This window comes from Teleopsis dalmanni, chromosome 2 (genome assembly GCF_002237135.1).
Source record: "Teleopsis dalmanni isolate 2A chromosome 2, ASM223713v2, whole genome shotgun sequence".
NCBI lineage: Eukaryota > Metazoa > Arthropoda > Insecta > Diptera > Diopsidae > Teleopsis > Teleopsis dalmanni.
In genome coordinates this window covers 56,021,882-56,043,343 of record NC_051847.1, presented here as the reverse complement: position 1 = coordinate 56,043,343, position 21,462 = coordinate 56,021,882, and the positions used below count along the sequence as shown (strand labels likewise).

At 25.2% G+C, this 21,462-nt stretch overlaps 3 protein-coding genes across 3 annotated transcripts; all 3 read right to left on the bottom strand.

Moving 5' to 3' along the window:
• Nucleotides 1-1,375: 1,375 nt before the first annotated feature.
• Nucleotides 1,376-2,979, bottom strand: LOC119674600 (putative transcription factor SOX-14; the record flags this gene model as incomplete). Its single annotated transcript, XM_038085744.1, has 1 exon — nt 1,376-2,979. A coding segment is annotated over one exon (1,542 nt), but the record flags the coding sequence as incomplete, so codon positions are not given.
• Nucleotides 2,980-5,413: 2,434 nt separating this feature from the next.
• On the bottom strand, nt 5,414-13,668 carry LOC119678108 (putative transcription factor SOX-14). Its single transcript, XM_038089772.1, has 2 exons — nt 12,408-13,668; nt 5,414-7,011 (listed from the first exon to the last, which is right to left on the bottom strand). The coding sequence occupies exons 1-2, from the start codon at nt 12,558-12,560 to the stop codon at nt 5,476-5,478; spliced, it is 1,689 nt and encodes a 562-aa protein (XP_037945700.1). The 5' UTR covers nt 12,561-13,668; the 3' UTR covers nt 5,414-5,475.
• Nucleotides 13,669-16,091: 2,423 nt separating this feature from the next.
• LOC119678112 (peptidylglycine alpha-hydroxylating monooxygenase) lies at nt 16,092-19,836 on the bottom strand. Its single transcript, XM_038089775.1, has 8 exons — nt 19,579-19,836; nt 18,867-18,924; nt 18,721-18,808; nt 17,806-17,878; nt 17,612-17,744; nt 16,819-16,867; nt 16,408-16,746; nt 16,092-16,333 (listed from the first exon to the last, which is right to left on the bottom strand). Exons 1-8 carry the CDS (start codon nt 19,765-19,767, stop codon nt 16,165-16,167), a joined length of 1,098 nt encoding a protein of 365 aa, XP_037945703.1. The 5' UTR covers nt 19,768-19,836; the 3' UTR covers nt 16,092-16,164.
• Nucleotides 19,837-21,462: the final 1,626 nt, after the last annotated feature.

The following is a 21,462-nucleotide window of genomic DNA, read 5'->3' as shown; positions in this document are numbered from 1 at the left end:
TACAAAAATATGTATGAATATTAAAATATATCATTTGATTTTGACTTAAATCGTGTCATGAAAAAGCTAATCATGAAAAAGCTAGTGTTTGTAACAACGCCTTAACATAATCTCAAATGATTAGGTTTTGGGCACACATTTTATTAATATTTGTGATTAAATATTTTGTGTCGTTCTTAAAACATTCGAAATAAATAATTTTTATAAGATACTTATACTTGTTAGGAATATGCATCACCTACAAAAATGTTGATGATTTTATGGCATGAAGTATCTTTATGTAATATACACACATATGTACCATAAGATTCAAGAACAAGGTACGTACCATTTTTTTTTTTGATTAATTAATTTAATTTAATGTGTATTATTATACTTTTCATTTATCCTGAGAATGCTTTTCTTATTTGTACTTTTAAAACTACAACTTGAATGATAACCAGGACTTGGTGGTTAACGTGTGATTTAGGCACATATATGCCCTACTGCTGTTAAACACAAATATTAAGCTAATAATTAATTTAAATGCAAGATTTATATTGGTGATGATAGTACGGAGAAATGGTGCACAATACGCTTTACACGCGAGTGAAGCCATAAAAAATGATTTGAAATCATTAGAATACATCAATAGGCTACTATTTTTATTCCATAATTATGAAGTAACTTTAATTGAAATGATTTAATTTATCATTCATTCAGTGATGATTTTCAGCTATTATAAATTCCTACGCTTTTATAAGGCTAAATAAGTCTAAAATTTTAATAAAAATTTTAATTAATAAAATTTTATAAGTCTATTGAAGACCCTTTTTCCAATAGATATCTTTGATGGTTTTGTTCGCCAAATTTAGCGAGTAACTTTAAATAATTTTAATGTTTTGTAGAATCATTTCCTCTCACTTCTATTAGTAAAAATGTATAACTGGATTCGTCCAAAATGGGCAAGCATACAAAAGAAATTGTTGAACAATAGATAAGCCTAGAAACACAATTGTTTATGCTTTTGTAAAAACTACAAATTTTATCTAACTAATAGCTTTGGTTACCCTTCGGGTATGCATATTTTACGACATATTAAAATTAACCCTAAGTCAGGGTTTATACAAAAATTAATAACGGTAATTACGAAACTATGTGAATAATAACTTTTATAGCTTTTTTAAGTATAATTATATAAATTGAAAGTTATTATCACAATTAAGTGAAGCTTAACAAAACGTATTAATATATATAATACAATATTATACTACATTGCGCATAAATTAAATACTAAATATAAAAAGAAAAACCATTAATTTATAATTTGTAAAAATATATATCGAATATATATTATATTAAAATTGTGTACATTTTTTTTACATTATTTTTTACATTTTAAGTTTTTCGTTATATAAAATATAAAATCTTAACTATAATTATATTATATTGATTCTCTTATAAACTTGGAAACTCATATCTGTTATTAAATTCTAAATGACTACTACTTAATTCTGGCTGAAAGTCGTCGTAGCTCAGAGCTAAAAGAGCACCATTTGTGTCATAGATCGTACAATTGAGATCATTTTGAGGTTCTAAAATCACATTGATTGGTGTTGTATAAGTGGAAGCATCTCCAATATTTGTTTCAATTGCTGCGTTTGCGAAATCACCGCAATATGTGGTATGCGTCGAATGTGTGGAGTTTAAAATGCTGCAATTGCTATCATCCGCACAAGGAATTGAAACTGAGTAAATGTCGTCGTTATGGAATGCTACGTTTCCGGAACTACGATATTGTAATCCATTATGTATTTCTATATTCATAGTTACGGTAGGTTGTTCCACAGTGTTTTGGTTATCAAATAATATGTCATTTTGACATTCATTGTCACAGTACAGAGCAGTTAAACATTCATCATTTGTTTCAATTTCGGAATTATGTAAATTCTCTTCAGCATTAAGTTTTGCTGTATGATTTTGTAATTGATGTTCCGTTATTGAATTACCAAATGAAGTAAACTTTGTAAAATTATCAGGATATTGCAGTTCCATATCATAGGATAACTGGCTTGCAGCATGTAAATTGGCATCATTAACAATATTTTCATTATTATCAAAATTAGTAATATTTTCGTCATTTACAAATTGATTTGTTTCTATTGAGGTGTTGGCAAAGGATAGATTATCTACATTATTTGTATCTGGCAGTGGAAGTTCAGATTTAATATCTTTCATTTTGGACTGATCAAAGCAGTTTTCGGTAGTCACATATTTTAAAACATCATCTAGATGTAATAAATTAGTATCACTGGAAGGGACACGCAATAATTCAGGTATATTATGTTCATCATTAAAATCATTATTTTGGGTTATAGTAATCAGTTTTGAAAATATATTGCAATTTTTATCAGTAATATTGAATGATGAAGAATTTGCATCTAAATTAATAGTTGGATTTGAGGTATACGAAAATTTTGTTGAAGGAACTACTTGTATTGCTTCGGTTTTTATATCCTGCTCTGTACAGGTGTTGTCGAAAGTTTCAATGAAAACTTTTTTATGTTTTTCAAACTCAGTGCGGTTAGCATCTTTATATCCTCTTTTATTTTTTCGACCATGTTTTGAGATAGTCTGTTTAACCGAACAAGTAGAATACGCCTTTAAATTTTTATTATCATATTGATTGCTTTTATCACTGTTGGAGTCAAGCTTTGGTTTTGAAACACTTAATGATTTCGAATGTTTCTTTTGTGGTCGGTATTTATAATCTGGATATTCTATCATGTGAAGCTTGCGTAGTTTTTCCGCTTCATTAATGTATGGCTGCTTTTCCTCATTTCCTAAAAGCTGCCAACGTCTGCCAAGTTCCTTAGAAATTTCTGCATTATGTAGATCAGGGGTTTTTTCACAGATTTTTCTCCTTTCCATTTGACTCCAAACCATAAACGCATTCATAGGACGTTTAATATGCCCAGGAGAATGCTTTTTTGTCTGTAAAAAAAAAAATTGTTTTTATTGAAATGATTCATAAAAATTTAAAATATTTATTTATTTATAAAATATATATTTGTGGTTAATGGATTTTTCTAAACTTTTTTATGTTTAATTTTTATTTATATAATTTTTAATTTATTTATTTAATTTTATTATTAAGTATTTATTAATATTTATTTAAACTTTAATAAATGCAAATAATTGTTTTTAAATTTTCAGTAAATCTTCCTTAAGTATTTTGTATTATGGATATATATGCTATGGATATATAAAGAAGCAGTTTATTTAGACCCTCAGTGAAATTTGAATTAGATAGTACATTGCTTATGGAATTTTAGATAAATTTAGCTTTACACTAGACCGGAAAGTAACAGTGTCACTTTGATAAAACGGTATATATACATTAGATAAATTAGATTAACATTAAAGAAAGTAAAAATTTATAGTGGATAGACTAGGCTTCTGGCGAATATCGGATAATGATAACGAAATGAGAAAAATGTTCATCTTCCTTCTTTGATCCACAGTTTCTACAATAGTCGTTGAAAGAAACTCCTACCCATCAATATGAGAAACTACCTATTCGACAGTTTCCTGCTCATAGTAGACGTTTGTTGGACAGCAAGATGCGATTAAAATTAATTAATAAGTTTTGTCATTAGTGTTCTTGGTGTCACCATTGACTAGCCATTTTAAACTGCTCTGTTTGTAAATCTGACTAAAGCAGTGTTTAAAACATGTTCATATTTAGTGTCTCCTTACAATAAATGTTATAAGGTGTCGTTTGTAATTTATCAGTTATTTAGTTGTTATGAATATTCAAATAATCCGGTTAGATTATGCCTACAATGGCTAGTTATGAGGCCACGGATTAGCGTTGTTCATATGACTCTCCTATAAAAAGTAAAGTTTAACCAGTCTGACGAAGTCCTCTAATTTTGCAGGATAACAGCTCTATCAGCTCGGTAAAAAAAAGTCGCAAATATTTTTAATCTTATCATAGTCAATAATATACACTGACACATTAGGTTGAGTATAGTTTCACAAGAAAGGTCATTATAGGGTACACCCAGTCTCAGCATTTCTTGCTAGTATGCACCGATACCGTAATGCTGAGCAGGCTACACCCTAGTTGAAGTTAACTATTAATTTTCTTGTCTAGTTTAGATCAGGTTGATCTTGAGATCTGCTAGAAGAGTATACCAACTTTTACTTCAAAATGCCATTATAAATCACCTAGTAAGAAGGTAAGAAATATTATTTTATGTTCAGTTTGTCGGATAATATACTTCCGTATGTTATATTGAACATTTATTTTTCTTATTTTTCTAAGTATCTTTATGTAATATACACACATATGTACCATAAGATTCAAGAACAAGGTACGTACCATTTTTTTTTTTGATTAATTAATTTAATTTAATGTGTATTATTATACTTTTCATTTATCCTGAGAATGCTTTTCTTATTTGTACTTTTAAAACTACAACTTGAATGATAACCAGGACTTGGTGGTTAACGTGTGATTTAGGCACATATATGCCCTACTGCTGTTAAACACAAATATTAAGCTAATAATTAATTTAAATGCAAGATTTATATTGGTGATGATAGTACGGAGAAATGGTGCACAATACGCTTTACACGCGAGTGAAGCCATAAAAAATGATTTGAAATCATTAGAATACATCAATAGGCTACTATTTTTATTCCATAATTATGAAGTAACTTTAATTGAAATGATTTAATTTATCATTCATTCAGTGATGATTTTCAGCTATTATAAATTCCTACGCTTTTATAAGGCTAAATAAGTCTAAAATTTTAATAAAAATTTTAATTAATAAAATTTTATAAGTCTATTGAAGACCCTTTTTCCAATAGATATCTTTGATGGTTTTGTTCGCCAAATTTAGCGAGTAACTTTAAATAATTTTAATGTTTTGTAGAATCATTTCCTCTCACTTCTATTAGTAAAAATGTATAACTGGATTCGTCCAAAATGGGCAAGCATACAAAAGAAATTGTTGAACAATAGATAAGCCTAGAAACACAATTGTTTATGCTTTTGTAAAAACTACAAATTTTATCTAACTAATAGCTTTGGTTACCCTTCGGGTATGCATATTTTACGACATATTAAAATTAACCCTAAGTCAGGGTTTATACAAAAATTAATAACGGTAATTACGAAACTATGTGAATAATAACTTTTATAGCTTTTTTAAGTATAATTATATAAATTGAAAGTTATTATCACAATTAAGTGAAGCTTAACAAAACGTATTAATATATATAATACAATATTATACTACATTGCGCATAAATTAAATACTAAATATAAAAAGAAAAACCATTAATTTATAATTTGTAAAAATATATATCGAATATATATTATATTAAAATTGTGTACATTTTTTTTACATTATTTTTTACATTTTAAGTTTTTCGTTATATAAAATATAAAATCTTAACTATAATTATATTATATTGATTCTCTTATAAACTTGGAAACTCATATCTGTTATTAAATTCTAAATGACTACTACTTAATTCTGGCTGAAAGTCGTCGTAGCTCAGAGCTAAAAGAGCACCATTTGTGTCATAGATCGTACAATTGAGATCATTTTGAGGTTCTAAAATCACATTGATTGGTGTTGTATAAGTGGAAGCATCTCCAATATTTGTTTCAATTGCTGCGTTTGCGAAATCACCGCAATATGTGGTATGCGTCGAATGTGTGGAGTTTAAAATGCTGCAATTGCTATCATCCGCACAAGGAATTGAAACTGAGTAAATGTCGTCGTTATGGAATGCTACGTTTCCGGAACTACGATATTGTAATCCATTATGTATTTCTATATTCATAGTTACGGTAGGTTGTTCCACAGTGTTTTGGTTATCAAATAATATGTCATTTTGACATTCATTGTCACAGTACAGAGCAGTTAAACATTCATCATTTGTTTCAATTTCGGAATTATGTAAATTCTCTTCAGCATTAAGTTTTGCTGTATGATTTTGTAATTGATGTTCCGTTATTGAATTACCAAATGAAGTAAACTTTGTAAAATTATCAGGATATTGCAGTTCCATATCATAGGATAACTGGCTTGCAGCATGTAAATTGGCATCATTAACAATATTTTCATTATTATCAAAATTAGTAATATTTTCGTCATTTACAAATTGATTTGTTTCTATTGAGGTGTTGGCAAAGGATAGATTATCTACATTATTTGTATCTGGCAGTGGAAGTTCAGATTTAATATCTTTCATTTTGGACTGATCAAAGCAGTTTTCGGTAGTCACATATTTTAAAACATCATCTAGATGTAATAAATTAGTATCACTGGAAGGGACACGCAATAATTCAGGTATATTATGTTCATCATTAAAATCATTATTTTGGGTTATAGTAATCAGTTTTGAAAATATATTGCAATTTTTATCAGTAATATTGAATGATGAAGAATTTGCATCTAAATTAATAGTTGGATTTGAGGTATACGAAAATTTTGTTGAAGGAACTACTTGTATTGCTTCGGTTTTTATATCCTGCTCTGTACAGGTGTTGTCGAAAGTTTCAATGAAAACTTTTTTATGTTTTTCAAACTCAGTGCGGTTAGCATCTTTATATCCTCTTTTATTTTTTCGACCATGTTTTGAGATAGTCTGTTTAACCGAACAAGTAGAATACGCCTTTAAATTTTTATTATCATATTGATTGCTTTTATCACTGTTGGAGTCAAGCTTTGGTTTTGAAACACTTAATGATTTCGAATGTTTCTTTTGTGGTCGGTATTTATAATCTGGATATTCTATCATGTGAAGCTTGCGTAGTTTTTCCGCTTCATTAATGTATGGCTGCTTTTCCTCATTTCCTAAAAGCTGCCAACGTCTGCCAAGTTCCTTAGAAATTTCTGCATTATGTAGATCAGGGGTTTTTTCACAGATTTTTCTCCTTTCCATTTGACTCCAAACCATAAACGCATTCATAGGACGTTTAATATGCCCAGGAGAATGCTTTTTTGTCTGTAAAAAAAAAAATTGTTTTTATTGAAATGATTCATAAAAATTTAAAATATTTATTTATTTATAAAATATATATTTGTGGTTAATGGATTTTTCTAAACTTTTTTATGTTTAATTTTTATTTATATAATTTTTAATTTATTTATTTAATTTTATTATTAAGTATTTATTAATATTTATTTAAACTTTAATAAATGCAAATAATTGTTTTTAAATTTTCAGTAAATCTTCCTTAAGTATTTTGTATTATGGATATATATGCTATGGATATATAAAGAGGCAGTTTATTTAGACCCTCAGTGAAATTTGAATTAGATAGTACATTGCTTATGGAATTTTAGATAAATTTAGCTTTACACTAGACCGGAAAGTAACAGTGTCACTTTGATAAAACGGTATATATACATTAGATAAATTAGATTAACATTAAAGAAAGTAAAAATTTATAGTGGATAGACTAGGCTTCTGGCGAATATCGGATAATGATAACGAAATGAGAAAAATGTTCATCTTCCTTCTTTGATCCACAGTTTCTACAATAGTCGTTGAAAGAAACTCCTACCCATCAATATGAGAAACTACCTATTCGACAGTTTCCTGCTCATAGTAGACGTTTGTTGGACAGCAAGATGCGATTAAAATTAATTAATAAGTTTTGTCATTAGTGTTCTTGGTGTCACCATTGACTAGCCATTTTAAACTGCTCTGTTTGTAAATCTGACTAAAGCAGTGTTTAAAACATGTTCATATTTAGTGTCTCCTTACAATAAATGTTATAAGGTGTCGTTTGTAATTTATCAGTTATTTAGTTGTTATGAATATTCAAATAATCCGGTTAGATTATGCCTACAATGGCTAGTTATGAGGCCACGGATTAGCGTTGTTCATATGACTCTCCTATAAAAAGTAAAGTTTAACCAGTCTGACGAAGTCCTCTAATTTTGCAGGATAACAGCTCTATCAGCTCGGTAAAAAAAAGTCGCAAATATTTTTAATCTTATCATAGTCAATAATATACACTGACACATTAGGTTGAGTATAGTTTCACAAGAAAGGTCATTATAGGGTACACCCAGTCTCAGCATTTCTTGCTAGTATGCACCGATACCGTAATGCTGAGCAGGCTACACCCTAGTTGAAGTTAACTATTAATTTTCTTGTCTAGTTTAGATCAGGTTGATCTTGAGATCTGCTAGAAGAGTATACCAACTTTTACTTCAAAATGCCATTATAAATCACCTAGTAAGAAGGTAAGAAATATTATTTTATGTTCAGTTTGTCGGATAATATACTTCCGTATGTTATATTGAACATTTATTTTTCTGTGGACAGTTTTCAGTCACATTAAGAATTACTGAATACGGGGCTTTTATGAAATTATGGATCTAAGTCTTTGTATTTGCTATAAGAACAGAAACAACAGTCAATGGAATTTTTCGATTTGAGCTTTTCGGATAAAAAGTATTATATGTAAATTCTTCAGGTGTGTGGCTGTTGTTTATTGTTCAATATCTTTACTGAATAATTTTTTTAATGTTAAGCTTGTAGAACAGTAGAACATTTGAATTTTATTTCTTAATTAATAATACGAAAATACTAATTACTTTACAAATTTGAGGTACTTTAAAAAGCTATTGAAATATCACATATTCACTTATATATTTAAAATTTATTTATAAAATATACTTATTTTATTTTGCAAAGGTAGATAACAAATAATTATCACTTTTGATTATTATAAATAGTAGATAATGTTAAAAATATATTTACTAAATTAGCAAAATTTAAGGTAATTAACCTACCTATAAGATTTATTTATTTACTGTTGAGACCCAAGGTTAATTTTACTATAATAAAATATTTCTGTATGCATTAAAAGCTATACAAACACAAGCATACAGTATTATAAAGTGTCTTTAACCCCGTAAAAAGAAAAGGTTCCTATATTCATTTAAGTTTCCTTGCAAAAGGACTTTAACCCAATATAAATTATAACGCAAAGTAAAAAATTCAAAAATTTAAGCATGATAGGAAAGTGTCACATCCATAAAAAAATAGTAAATTCCATTATTGCCCATTTCACAACAGACAGAAACAAAAACAAAAAACAGAAATGAATGTATAATGTATACACGAAAAAAACAATAAAAGAAAACGTAAAGACCTAAACAATATAAGAGGAACGGCAATGTGTTGAAACATGTTGCAACAGTGTGGTTGGAGTGCACGAAGTCTGTGTAAAGTGGAAAGACCTTTCTGTCATCCCCTAATTGTATGTGTCAATAAACCCGAAACCGAAAATTTTAGACTGTTTGTTGTTGTTTGAAGGTCGCTATATGAATGCAATAAATACGAAAAAAAGTAAAACCAACTAAATTATAGACATGAGTGGGATGATACGGGTAATTCATAAGCTTTAAGTTTATAATTTTATTTTGAAAATTTGCTTTCTCAACTATGTTGTTTTTTTAGGCATTCAGAAGTTTAAGGTTAAAGAACTTATTTTATCTTTATTTGTTAATATTTTCGTAATTATTATTTTTTTTTAAGTCATTATAATACTTAAGTGTGTATTTCAAGAATTTGAAATATTTAAAAAATTACTTTTTCAAATTAATACTATTCTGATAGAATAATAAGATAGGTATATAATACAAATAATTTAATTTTTAAAAATTAATTCGCTTTCATTAAGGTAAAGTATTAAAGTTTTAAAAAAAGTTTTAGATCTACAACATTTAACAATTTCACAAAATTAAATTAAATGTCAATGATTGATAATGACTTTGAGATACTAAACTCTCCTTTTTTATCAAATATCTATATGTACATACATATATACATATATTATAGTTAATAAAAAGAGTGTAGTATTTCTAAAAGTTGCGAAACTATATAAGTTATTAACTACAAGTTTCTATTAGTATAGGTTCTCCTATCTAAATTACATATATATTAAAGTTTATTTGGGTGATGATTAAATATTGCACGGATTTTCGAAATTGATTAGGATTTCTTTTATACTACATATATACATATATAGTATTTACGATTTAGAAAATGGACTTTATTATTAATAGAAAATTACTTTTTCTATAAAAATGAAACAATAAAATAAAATTTTATTCAGCTTATCTGAACATGATAAAATAAAGTAGACTATAAGTCTGCTCTAAACATGTTAGAACTGCTGTAGAAATCAAATATGTTTCGAAAATTTTATATTAACATTTAATATAAAAATTATTGGTTTGTTTTTGATGACGGCAAGTTTCCTTTTGTCTTCAAGTAGTGCATTGGCGCCGTTTTCTTATCACAAAACCTTGTTATAAGAATCTAACTTTTAAAACCAACCTGCACAGTTTTTAAGGAGATCATTTTGTTTGGAATGTGGACCAGACTCATTAGAAATTGAAAGGACTTTTATTTTACTATTTTTATTTAAACATTAATAAGTTTTCAATATTGACTTTACTTTAAATATTTATATAGTTATATAAGTTTTAATAAATTCCTATCTACCAAAATTAATAATAAATTACATATGCTATATGTATATAAATAATTAGTTACATACGAATATAATTTAAAATAAATTTATTAAATATATTTTTTAAAAAAATCAATAATAAAATAATCTAAAATATTGTTATATTATTATATATATGTTAGTTATACATGGATTTATTTGCAATTTAAATATAATTTATATATATCTCGGCTTTATACTTAATAAGTTTATTATTTTATATTGTTGGCTTATAACGATTATAGGTCGACAATATAAATAGAAATTGAGTTGTATAAAATATAATATTACATTGTATTATTTGTTATATTAGTCGAAAAGACTTTCATTTGAGTATAGCAACAGACTGATGCTTGGGTGAATTTTTAAACATTCATAAACCATGTGTGCATCTCAGGATAAGTTTGAGTTTATTTATTTTTTTTTTTGCTGTTTTCTATGGGAAGGTTATTTAAACACCGTAATAATTAAACAAACTTAAAATATTTTTAAAAAATAATATTATACAAATATTAAATTTTAATTGTTATAATATATATTTTAAATTATTTATATTAACCATATCATTATAAATAAAATATTAATAGTTATCTTATTATTTCATTTCGGTGAGAGATATACTACTTATGGATAGCTAACAGCATATACACATTTTTTAAATATTTGTTTATTAATTATGAACTTTAATATTTAAATGTAAATATTGAAATTTGATTTTAATAAATCAATAATTAATTATAATTAATAAATCATAACCTATGTATGGGTGGAGATATATATAAGGAATCATCGAACTCATATTAATCATACCGTTATAAATAAAATGTCAATTGTTATATTAATATTTTATTCCGGTGAGAGATATACTAGTTATGGGTAGCTACAGCATATATTTTTTAAATATTTGTTTATTAATTAAAAACTTTAATATTTAAATGTAAATATTAAAATTTAATTTCTACTTTATAATCATCTATGTATGGACGGTGATATATAAGGAATCATCGAACTCACAAGTCTTGTGCTACGGTACAATTTTTTGCACTCAATGTTATATATAAGTAAATACATACATATATGTTTAATAATTTATACACATGATTGTGATGTAAATTATATTTGTATATAAATAATACTTTTGTTGCATACATGTGTAATACGTTTAAAACCTTACTTTTATGCAAATATTTATAGCACTTTATAAAAATATTTATGTTGTAAATATTTTTTTAAAATTATTTATATTGGAAGAATATAAATAAAATAAATTTTTTTAAAATATATAACAATTTATATATATATATATATATATATATATTAATGTATACATTTTATTATATATATACTTATATGTAATATTTTATATATACATATAACATTACTTCAATGTGTTTCTTATAACGTATTTATCTACATTTTGTGATGAAATTGATAATAAAGGAATAAACTCAACCATTACTTTAGCTATACGTGGATGTAAATGCACGTACGTATGTGTGTGCATGCACTGACTGATATAGTATAATTGATCTGTAAAATACATTTCTAGTTATCGTAGATTTAATATGATTTTAAATGCATACAAAAGGATATATTGAAACAAGCGCATATACAATTAATAAACATCAAAATTACTGTACATAATTTTATAAAATAATTTTGTTGTTGTAGATTAATCATTTTCTTGGTAATGGGGGAGTGCAAACGGTTCAGTTCAAGCGTTCACATGATTTGCTTTAAAATGCGCAGTAGGTAATTGAACTTTGAAAAATTCAAATATGTATTTCAATCATAGTTAATATATAAAACGTATTTAAAAAAAAAAAACTAAAAATGTTTATTATTCGTTTATTAATTGTAAACATACCTGCGTTGCGTCAGAATATGGCGTACTGGAGTTGATATTGACTAATTGTGAACCAAATATTAAAATTTGCTTATCCATATCAGTGCTGGTATTTCTTTCGCTGAGGCTATCGTTAGCGGAGGATTCAAAATTGGCCTCGGTGATGTTTTCCATATTTTTATAGGTTGAGTATTTACAATTTACATTGAATGTATATTATATATACATATAGAATATATGTATTTACTTAGTTAACATTTATGTTGGCAATGGACGTTCAACGTCTTCGCTTTTATTTAAAAATAATGTCGTTATTATTAATGAATTGCAAAAAAATTAGCGTGTATAAATATTTTCAGTCATTTTAAGTAAAATAAAATATTTAATTTTATTATTGGCAGTGTTGATTTTTGTTGCTGCTATGTTGTTGTTTTTATTTTATTTTATTTTTTTTTCTTCTCTCGTATATTTATTTACGCATACGTTTGCATGAGTTGCTCATACGTTTGTGTTGCACTTATATTTATATACGTTCATCCATATACAAATAATTAATTTAATATATTGTAAGCACTCTGGTAAATTAAAATGGCATTTTTACTTTGAACAAGTTTTTTGTTATGTACTTAATTTTTATAATATAAATTTTGTTTTATTTTATTTAAAGCTACATAAGTACATAAAGTTTATAATTCTATTTTGATGAGTCACTTTACAAAGCAACACATATGATATGTGTTTGATTTTTTATTAATGTTTTTATCACTGCGTATTATTATTTTTATTTATTTATTTTTTTTTTTGATAGTTAAGTCACTTTAATATGCGTAATACGCTATTATTTATAATTATTTAAATTTGTTAAATTTTTTTCATTAATTTTCCTTTTCATTTACAAGTTTCCAATAAAATTCAGAACTAATGACTTTTTTCAGGTGACGAATTGCATTTAATGCTATGAGTTGCAGATAATTTTGATCGAATATGTTTATATATTTTTTTGTCTGTATGTGTGCAAATGTTTATATTTATTTTAACTACAGTGATACATATATATATACACATATATATTTACTACATCTTTTAAATAATTAGAGTCACAATTATTTTTTTATATATAGAATTTGTTTTATTTACTTAAATATTTTTGAGTCAATTTGTCTAACTTCGTACAATCAGATTTGTTTTATGACTGAATGTAGTTGAAAACGAAACAATATTTTTTTACAACGCAGAACTTGCGCTTGTTCCAAAATCAGCCAACATCAGTTCATTTGTTGCATATACAAAGTTCTTTGTTTCTGTGTACATACGTCAATGCTCGCTTAAATGTGTTCGCATACATATAAATGAATGTGTGCGTGTGTGTTTATAAGTATTAAATGCGTCTGCATTAAATCAGCTGTTCGAACGTATTGTTATTAATATATGTATACGTTGGACATACATATATATATTTATATAAACTGACTGCTTCCTCGTACAGTGAGATAAAATAATGAACGTATGAAATTGTTTTATTTTGTGAATTTTGTATAGCCAAAGTCTTATGACAAATACGTATTACGAATGTTATAAACGTTTTAAAGCAATAATAAGTAAAGCTATTTATAATTTAATATTTTTAATATGAAGTAAAAAGAATATATATTACAATAAAATTTTGTTCTTTAAATTAATTAAATTTTTGGCTGAACACAACAGTAGTTTCGATTACTGTTTAATATCCATCAGTGTCATTTTCTTGAAAATAATTCTTATTTTGACTGACCATACAGCTGCTTCAAGTATTGCCAAATATCAGTGATCAAATTGTTTTTTGATAATAATTGTCATATATATTTGCAAATGTTTTTTTTATGACTTAAAATATTTAATTACGAATAAATAAATATGAGAAAAGTTCTAAAAAAAGACAAATGGTGGGTTCGAAACAGCTGCTCAAAAACGTCTCTATTAATTAAATTTGTCATATATTATATATTTCAAAAATAATTATTATTGTCTGACTTTTACTTTTACACGCAAAATTACAATAGTTTCTATTAAGAAAATATTTTTTTTCATCATAATAATACACTTTAAAATCAAATTTAATACAGAAATTATATTACTTTTAAAGCCACTTTGTTATCATTACAAATTTTATCTGTCAATTACGTCTCGATAATATGACAAATACAGAGCACTTTCTTTATTAATGTTCCGCATTTGCATTAACAAGATTGAGATTGTTGGGCTATCTTGTCCTGAATATGAATAACTGTTTTTTAACTGTTTCTATCTCACCCTGTTAGAATCATTAAAGAAACTAAGAATTTTAAATTTGAGTATCCTATCCTAATAAAAATCAATACAACTGTAAGAGTACATTTAAATGTTGGATTAAGTGTAATTTTTATTATGTTTGCACATATTATATATCAATATATATATATAATATTTATATATAAATATAAAAACATATTATATATCAATATTAATACACAAATAAAAATTATAAAAAAATAACAAGATGGTCATAAATAAAATAAATAAAAAAATAACAATTTTTTGAATTTGATTTTTTTTAATTTATAAAGACTATCAAATATTTTAAAACAAAATATTTAGAATTGTTTGATATGCATCGAAATTAAAACACTGACGGAACTAATAGTTAATTATTAATCAATGAGATTGGGAATTTTTTAGTTTGTTGTTAAAAAAATTAATAATTGCTTTATAAATATGCACTGTTTATATTATAAAATAATTTAAGTGTTAAAAAACTAACTAAAAATTTTTAGTTTTATAAACTTGCCTATATAAAGAAAAGTTAATGAAAGTACAAAAAATTTTCAAGGTTTTTAATAATCTATACGTTTACTTTTTAAGCCACTGTACATTTGTTTGCATATTATTTTGTTAGTGTAATCATGTGGATGTGGTAGACGAAACCAATACCGACACGTACATACAGCATAAATAATTTACTTATTAAATCTTGGGGATAAAGAATATATACAGTCTACTTATATAAACAAGTATGCATACAATTGTATGTATATATGACTATTCATGGAGTATACATATTTTATTTAAATCCACTATAAGTTTCCTAACTCCATAAATTGAAGAACTAACTATTTTGTTAAATGCAAAATAGCTAAAGAAAATTCATTTTAATATTGCATTTTTTTCATGCAAAAACGTAATCTACAAACATTAATATATGCAAATATATATTTCTTTAGAAGATTATATTTTTAAGAATATATACATACACACAAACATACCTATATATATATAGGCACATTTATATATACCAACTAGGAGTATATCAGCAACGAAAGAAACGTTTACAATTTGATTTCAAAGATCATTGAATATTCAAGGAATAGATGAATTTATAGATAAGCGTGTTCTGAATTTCCTTGTTTAGTCGCCTCTACATTAATCGGTTTCACTGTAACACGAATTTTACTGCAAAATTTTGTGATGACTAATACTAATTCTGTTTATATTCAGTATGTTGGAGGAACAACTTAACCATAAGTTTATATGAGTAATACTCGCTCTTCACAATAAATGATTGCTATCTTTTAAAAGAAGAATCTTTGAATCTTTGAATAAAACGACAAGTGAATGTGTAAATAATTAAAAATGATTTCTACTGCATACATAATATTTTATTATTACAACATGACGTCCAACAGATTATTATATTTACACACAAATTTTATAATATATATTTAGATACATTACATTTATATACACATTAAATAAAATTATATATCTACAAAGTGCTTGCGCTGTTATCTGGAATGTTATTCAATTCTCCATCTGGATTTTTCCAATAGTAATATGGTGGTCCCTGACTAAAGCAATATTTCATCGAAAGCGGTTCATCGTTTTCTACATAATACATTAAGTAGAAATTGCACATTTCATCCTCATTAGTTGCTCTAAATTTATATATAAAAATATTTATAAATAAGAACACTTATGCTTATGTGTTTATATGTATAAATTTTCTCACCCGATTTCTGTTACTCTATGTCTTGTACTTTTCATTGTGCACCTAGCTGCTAAGTGATCACCAAATACTATCGGATCTTTATTTTCAACAGGATAAAACATTTGTGGTGTTAAAGGATTTCTTTTTCCAAGTAAAGTCCATTGCTGAACTCCTTTCTCATTAGCTCGAACTCTATAACCTGATACAACTTTGCCTAAACTGTGGGTGTGGGTACGATATGCTATAGGATATATTGTTTTGTGCTCATTTATCTCACAAGCTGTTTCCATATGTTCAACAGCCATTGGTGGAATTAAACCAGCTGTGCCTAAAAGTATGACACCAGCTCTTTTATTTAATCTGCAAAATAGGTAATTCATATTACTTATTCCAATAAATTTATTCAATGATATAAAGTTCTGAAAAACTCACTGTTTTGTAGTGTAACTGATAAAAACTCCTGAGTCGTCAGTACTGCCATCTGAAAATCAAAAATAATTAATAATTAATAATAACAAGAATAATAATTATAATTAATAATAGTTTTAAGTGTATTAATTACTGTTTTAAACGTATTTACTGTAAGATGCATTGATTAACTCTTACAAAATACGAAACTATTATTATGCAGTTTTTATTGTATATTATAAAATCAAGCTGTTATAATGATTATCTACTTATTAAATATAATCACCTAGGATTTGATGGAAGTTACAAAAAAAATTTATTTTCTTGAAAGTTATTATTATTTAATTTTCAAGTCAAACAGGATTATCATAATCATATTGTTATTATATAATTAGGTATTTGAAGATAAATCATAAAGTTCATTGTCTGTCTATACATATTATTATTATAAATCAATATTAGATGACCACAAACACTATTACTCTCTTAATCTATTCTAGATAATAATTCTAGAAATAAGTTAGAAGTAATTTTGAGTTATGTTATATCTTTCTTCAGATTTTTCTTTAAAATCTTTAGATGCTATGAACTTGGAATTTATTTAAAAGTTTATTTTAAGAAATAAAAAATACAGGCAAAGATATATTAGTTGAATATTAGGTATTTGTAATGTTTGTAAAGAATGTTTGAATTTTATGTACACTATGTATACTGTTAGCCAAAGGTAAAGTAAAGAAATTATACAAAATCTGTAAAGGTTTGGTTTAAAATATTTGTCCTATGATTACAATAACATATTTGATTTGTTTTAATTTACCCTTGAATTTATCGATATGTGCGTAGTGTACTTGTAAAACCATATATTTGATTTGAGAGCTGGCTCCAACTTTAAAGCCAACACCTTCAGGTAACTCAAGTTTTGGTGCATCCCTTGCCCATGCATATAAGATCTAAACGAATAAAATATATTATTTTTTAATGAATAAATTTCACTTCATATTCAAGCATTACTTGTGAATGACCATGACTTCCACATGGGCTTACAGCTTCTTCAGCATTCTTTTTTGACATTTCTCCACAATTCCTAACAAATAAAAAAATTATTTATTATTAAATTATTGTTAATAATTTTAATATTAATATTAAATATATATTATAAATTATATGTATTTATGCATTTTTTGACATTTTTACACAGTTTCTTATTTATAGTAAAAAAAAGTTTTTATTATGAATATATAAATTTTATCATATAAATGTTATATACTGTAAAATTTAGAAGTATTGTATTTTACAAATTTTTAAGAATAACCATGTGCAAATAACTTTATTAATTTATGTTCATATATATAAAAATCATTATGACTATAAATTATAAATAAATTATTTTGATCAATTTTCAATAAGTTTTGGATTATTACTGGGCCTATATAAACGATCTCTTTATTTAACAGATAATTTAATTTAATTTTATTTAATTATGTTTTAATTTTTATAAAATATTTGTTATATTACAGATATTACGGTCTACTTCGTAGATCACCTTCATTGTACAATGCTTAACATAATTATATATATGTAATTAAATATTTAACGCAAATTATTAAGTGCAATTTTTTATTTAGTAAACATTATTATAATTTTATGTGTTAAATAAACGACATAAGCCCAGTACTAATCCAAAACTTATAAATTATAAAAATATAAATAACTACAAAATAATAGAAGTAATCGTATTTAATCTAAATATTTTTATATAATTTTCTATAGACGTGTAATATTTTAATTAACATATTGTATATATGTATATATAAATTAGTAAAAACTAATTGAAAAATGATAATAAAAATATATTTTTAAGATTTGACATAAAAATTTAAAACTTTAGCTATTATATTGAAATATTTTCGTATTATTTTTACGTACCAAACAGGCTTAATAGATCCTGGTTCTTCACATCCATATAAAAGCATATGGTGTGCAGTGTTCATTGTTGCATTTGGTTCATAGCCAACTAATTATTAAAAAATAATATTATAAGATAAATATATTAAATAAATATTATGACTTACTGATATAATAGCTTGAGGAAGAATCAACTTTCACAGGGGTACATAAATATAATTCGGGCTAATAAATATACAGACATATATTATTATTTAAATATAAAACTTTAATAATAGAAAAAATATTATAAAACTTATATAATGTATATATATTAAAATATTATATATATATTATATTATATATATATGTTATATTATTATATTATGTATATAATATAAAATTTAAATATATTCATGATTTTTTTTCACAACATACGGTAATAATATATGCTTATTTTATTTTAGTCATATATTGCTTTTTGTTGTAAAATTCATTTTTTTTTTTTGCATAGCAAATTCGAAATATTGATTTTACTACAAACATACAGACAAGTTCATCGTAAAAACCCATTCTCTTGCACAGGTACAGAAATAAATGATAACATACGCGAACGTGTAAATTTTTATTAAGTGATGCTGTAGATGATTTTAATTATTATGTATGTTATATAGCAGTTTTATATTATCATTTACTATTTGTTAAATCAAAATAGTAAAAATAAAAAAAAAATCACCTGTTTAAATATAAGTTATATTACATGTACATACATATAAGCTATTATGTAGAGAAATTTTCACACAACGTAATTAAATAGTGAATTAATATATTTTGAAGTAACACGTATGTATATAAAATAGATTTCAATAAATACATTAAATGTACATATTAACTACTTACAATATTTGGCCTGACATTTGGCATAAGTAATGCAAACTTTCCATTTGTGGAGTCGTTATTAGTATAGATGTCTTCTGTATCCGGAATCAAGCCATTAGAAAATTTTAATATTAAAAACAATAGAAATGGAAATATATTCCATTTTCGACACAACGTGCTCGATTTGAACATTTTTTCATTAAAAATCATCTTTCTTTATGTACCCATATGTGCATACAAATTATCTCCTCAACGCCACAAGTATTTTTGCATTGTACCCACAAAAATAGAATTTACGTGTTTGTACCTTTCAGAAGGTTGCCAATGCTACCAGATCGTAAATAATCAAATTAATAAAAATCTTAACATAATACCAAAATACTGTTATGTATGGCACACAAAATATGAGTATAACATAATATATTTGAACAGAATTTACTTAGAAACAAATTATAATTAGCATAAGTATAAGCATAAGTATAAATTACAATTGGGATACTAGAAACTATATAAATAATATTATGTAAATTAAATTATAAAAACTATACCTTAAAATTGTTTGGATTTAATTAACAATCTACAATAGCAAATACTGTATATATTGGATATATAATGTTAAAAACCAAAGACCGAAAATAACAATTATTTCAGAACTTTTAAGGAAGAAAAGCAGCAACAAAAAGTTGTGTAAATTCTTATTTAAGTATATAGTTATCATTCTAGAACGTTTCATTCTTATACAAGTTTCATTCTTAATATTATACGTCTTTTAAATTAAAACTCAAAAATAAATATATAATTTGCTGTATAATATATTTTTCAAAAATAATTATTATTATGTGCCTTTTATTTTTCCACGCACAAACTCATGCACTCTGTTTTTTACTTTAAAACGCTAAAATAATTATTATTCTTGACTTAAATACATAAAAATCAAAAGTCATTATTATTTTTTAAAACAGAAAAAAAAACACTTTTCTGTGTGTTGTAGTTGTTTTTGTAATTTCATACAAATTTGAGTTTTATTTTAAAAGACCTTTAGCTATTGATGAATATTTCAACATGTAAGAATAAAAATCTAGTTAGTAAATTGTTTTTTTTTTTTAATTTTTATAATATATTATATTATAAAATATTTTAGTACTGAAATATTTTCGTGCCTTTTAAGAAAAAACAATTAATATTATAGGAATATTTATGGCTTTTAGTGAATTGAGTAGAAGTAACACCAATTTGAATGAAAAACATGGAAAACAATGATAATTAGTTTTATACAAATATATTGATGTTTAATAATAATATCAATTATTAAATGTTAACTTATTTGCCACTGTGTTTTTTTTATAATAAACAAATACAAATAAATATTAAATTACATATTTCCTTATTCATATGTCTCTTTCAAACTGGAGTTTATCAAGTAAAATTGAAGAATGTCGATTTATGGTTAAAGAAACTGTTTGTCGATCTGAATATTGTTTGAGACATTTTAGCATTGCATGAAGACCTGTAAGTTATTGGTTTATTTTATTGGTTATTATCATCTTCCGTGTAGAACCATGTAGAACCTAAGCCTGTTTAACAACAGTGTTTTCGGTTTTTTGCTTTTTTTTTAAATTTTTTATGTTCATTTCTTCTAAGTTCTGCTTTACACTGTCTTTCCATCGTTTTCTTGGTCGCACTCTTTTTCTGCTGGTTCCTACTTCGTTCATTCTTAAGCGGTACTCTTATATCCGGGATTTAATCTCTGTTTTTTCATAAATTTGTTTTGTATTTGTTTTGGTCAAAATTTTTCAGAGTATTATCCTTTCAAACACTGCTATCTTGCTTGCTTCAGTTTCAGTTAATCTCCATGTCCCACAGCCATATGTTACCACTCGGTGAATCAATGTTTTATACATGTTT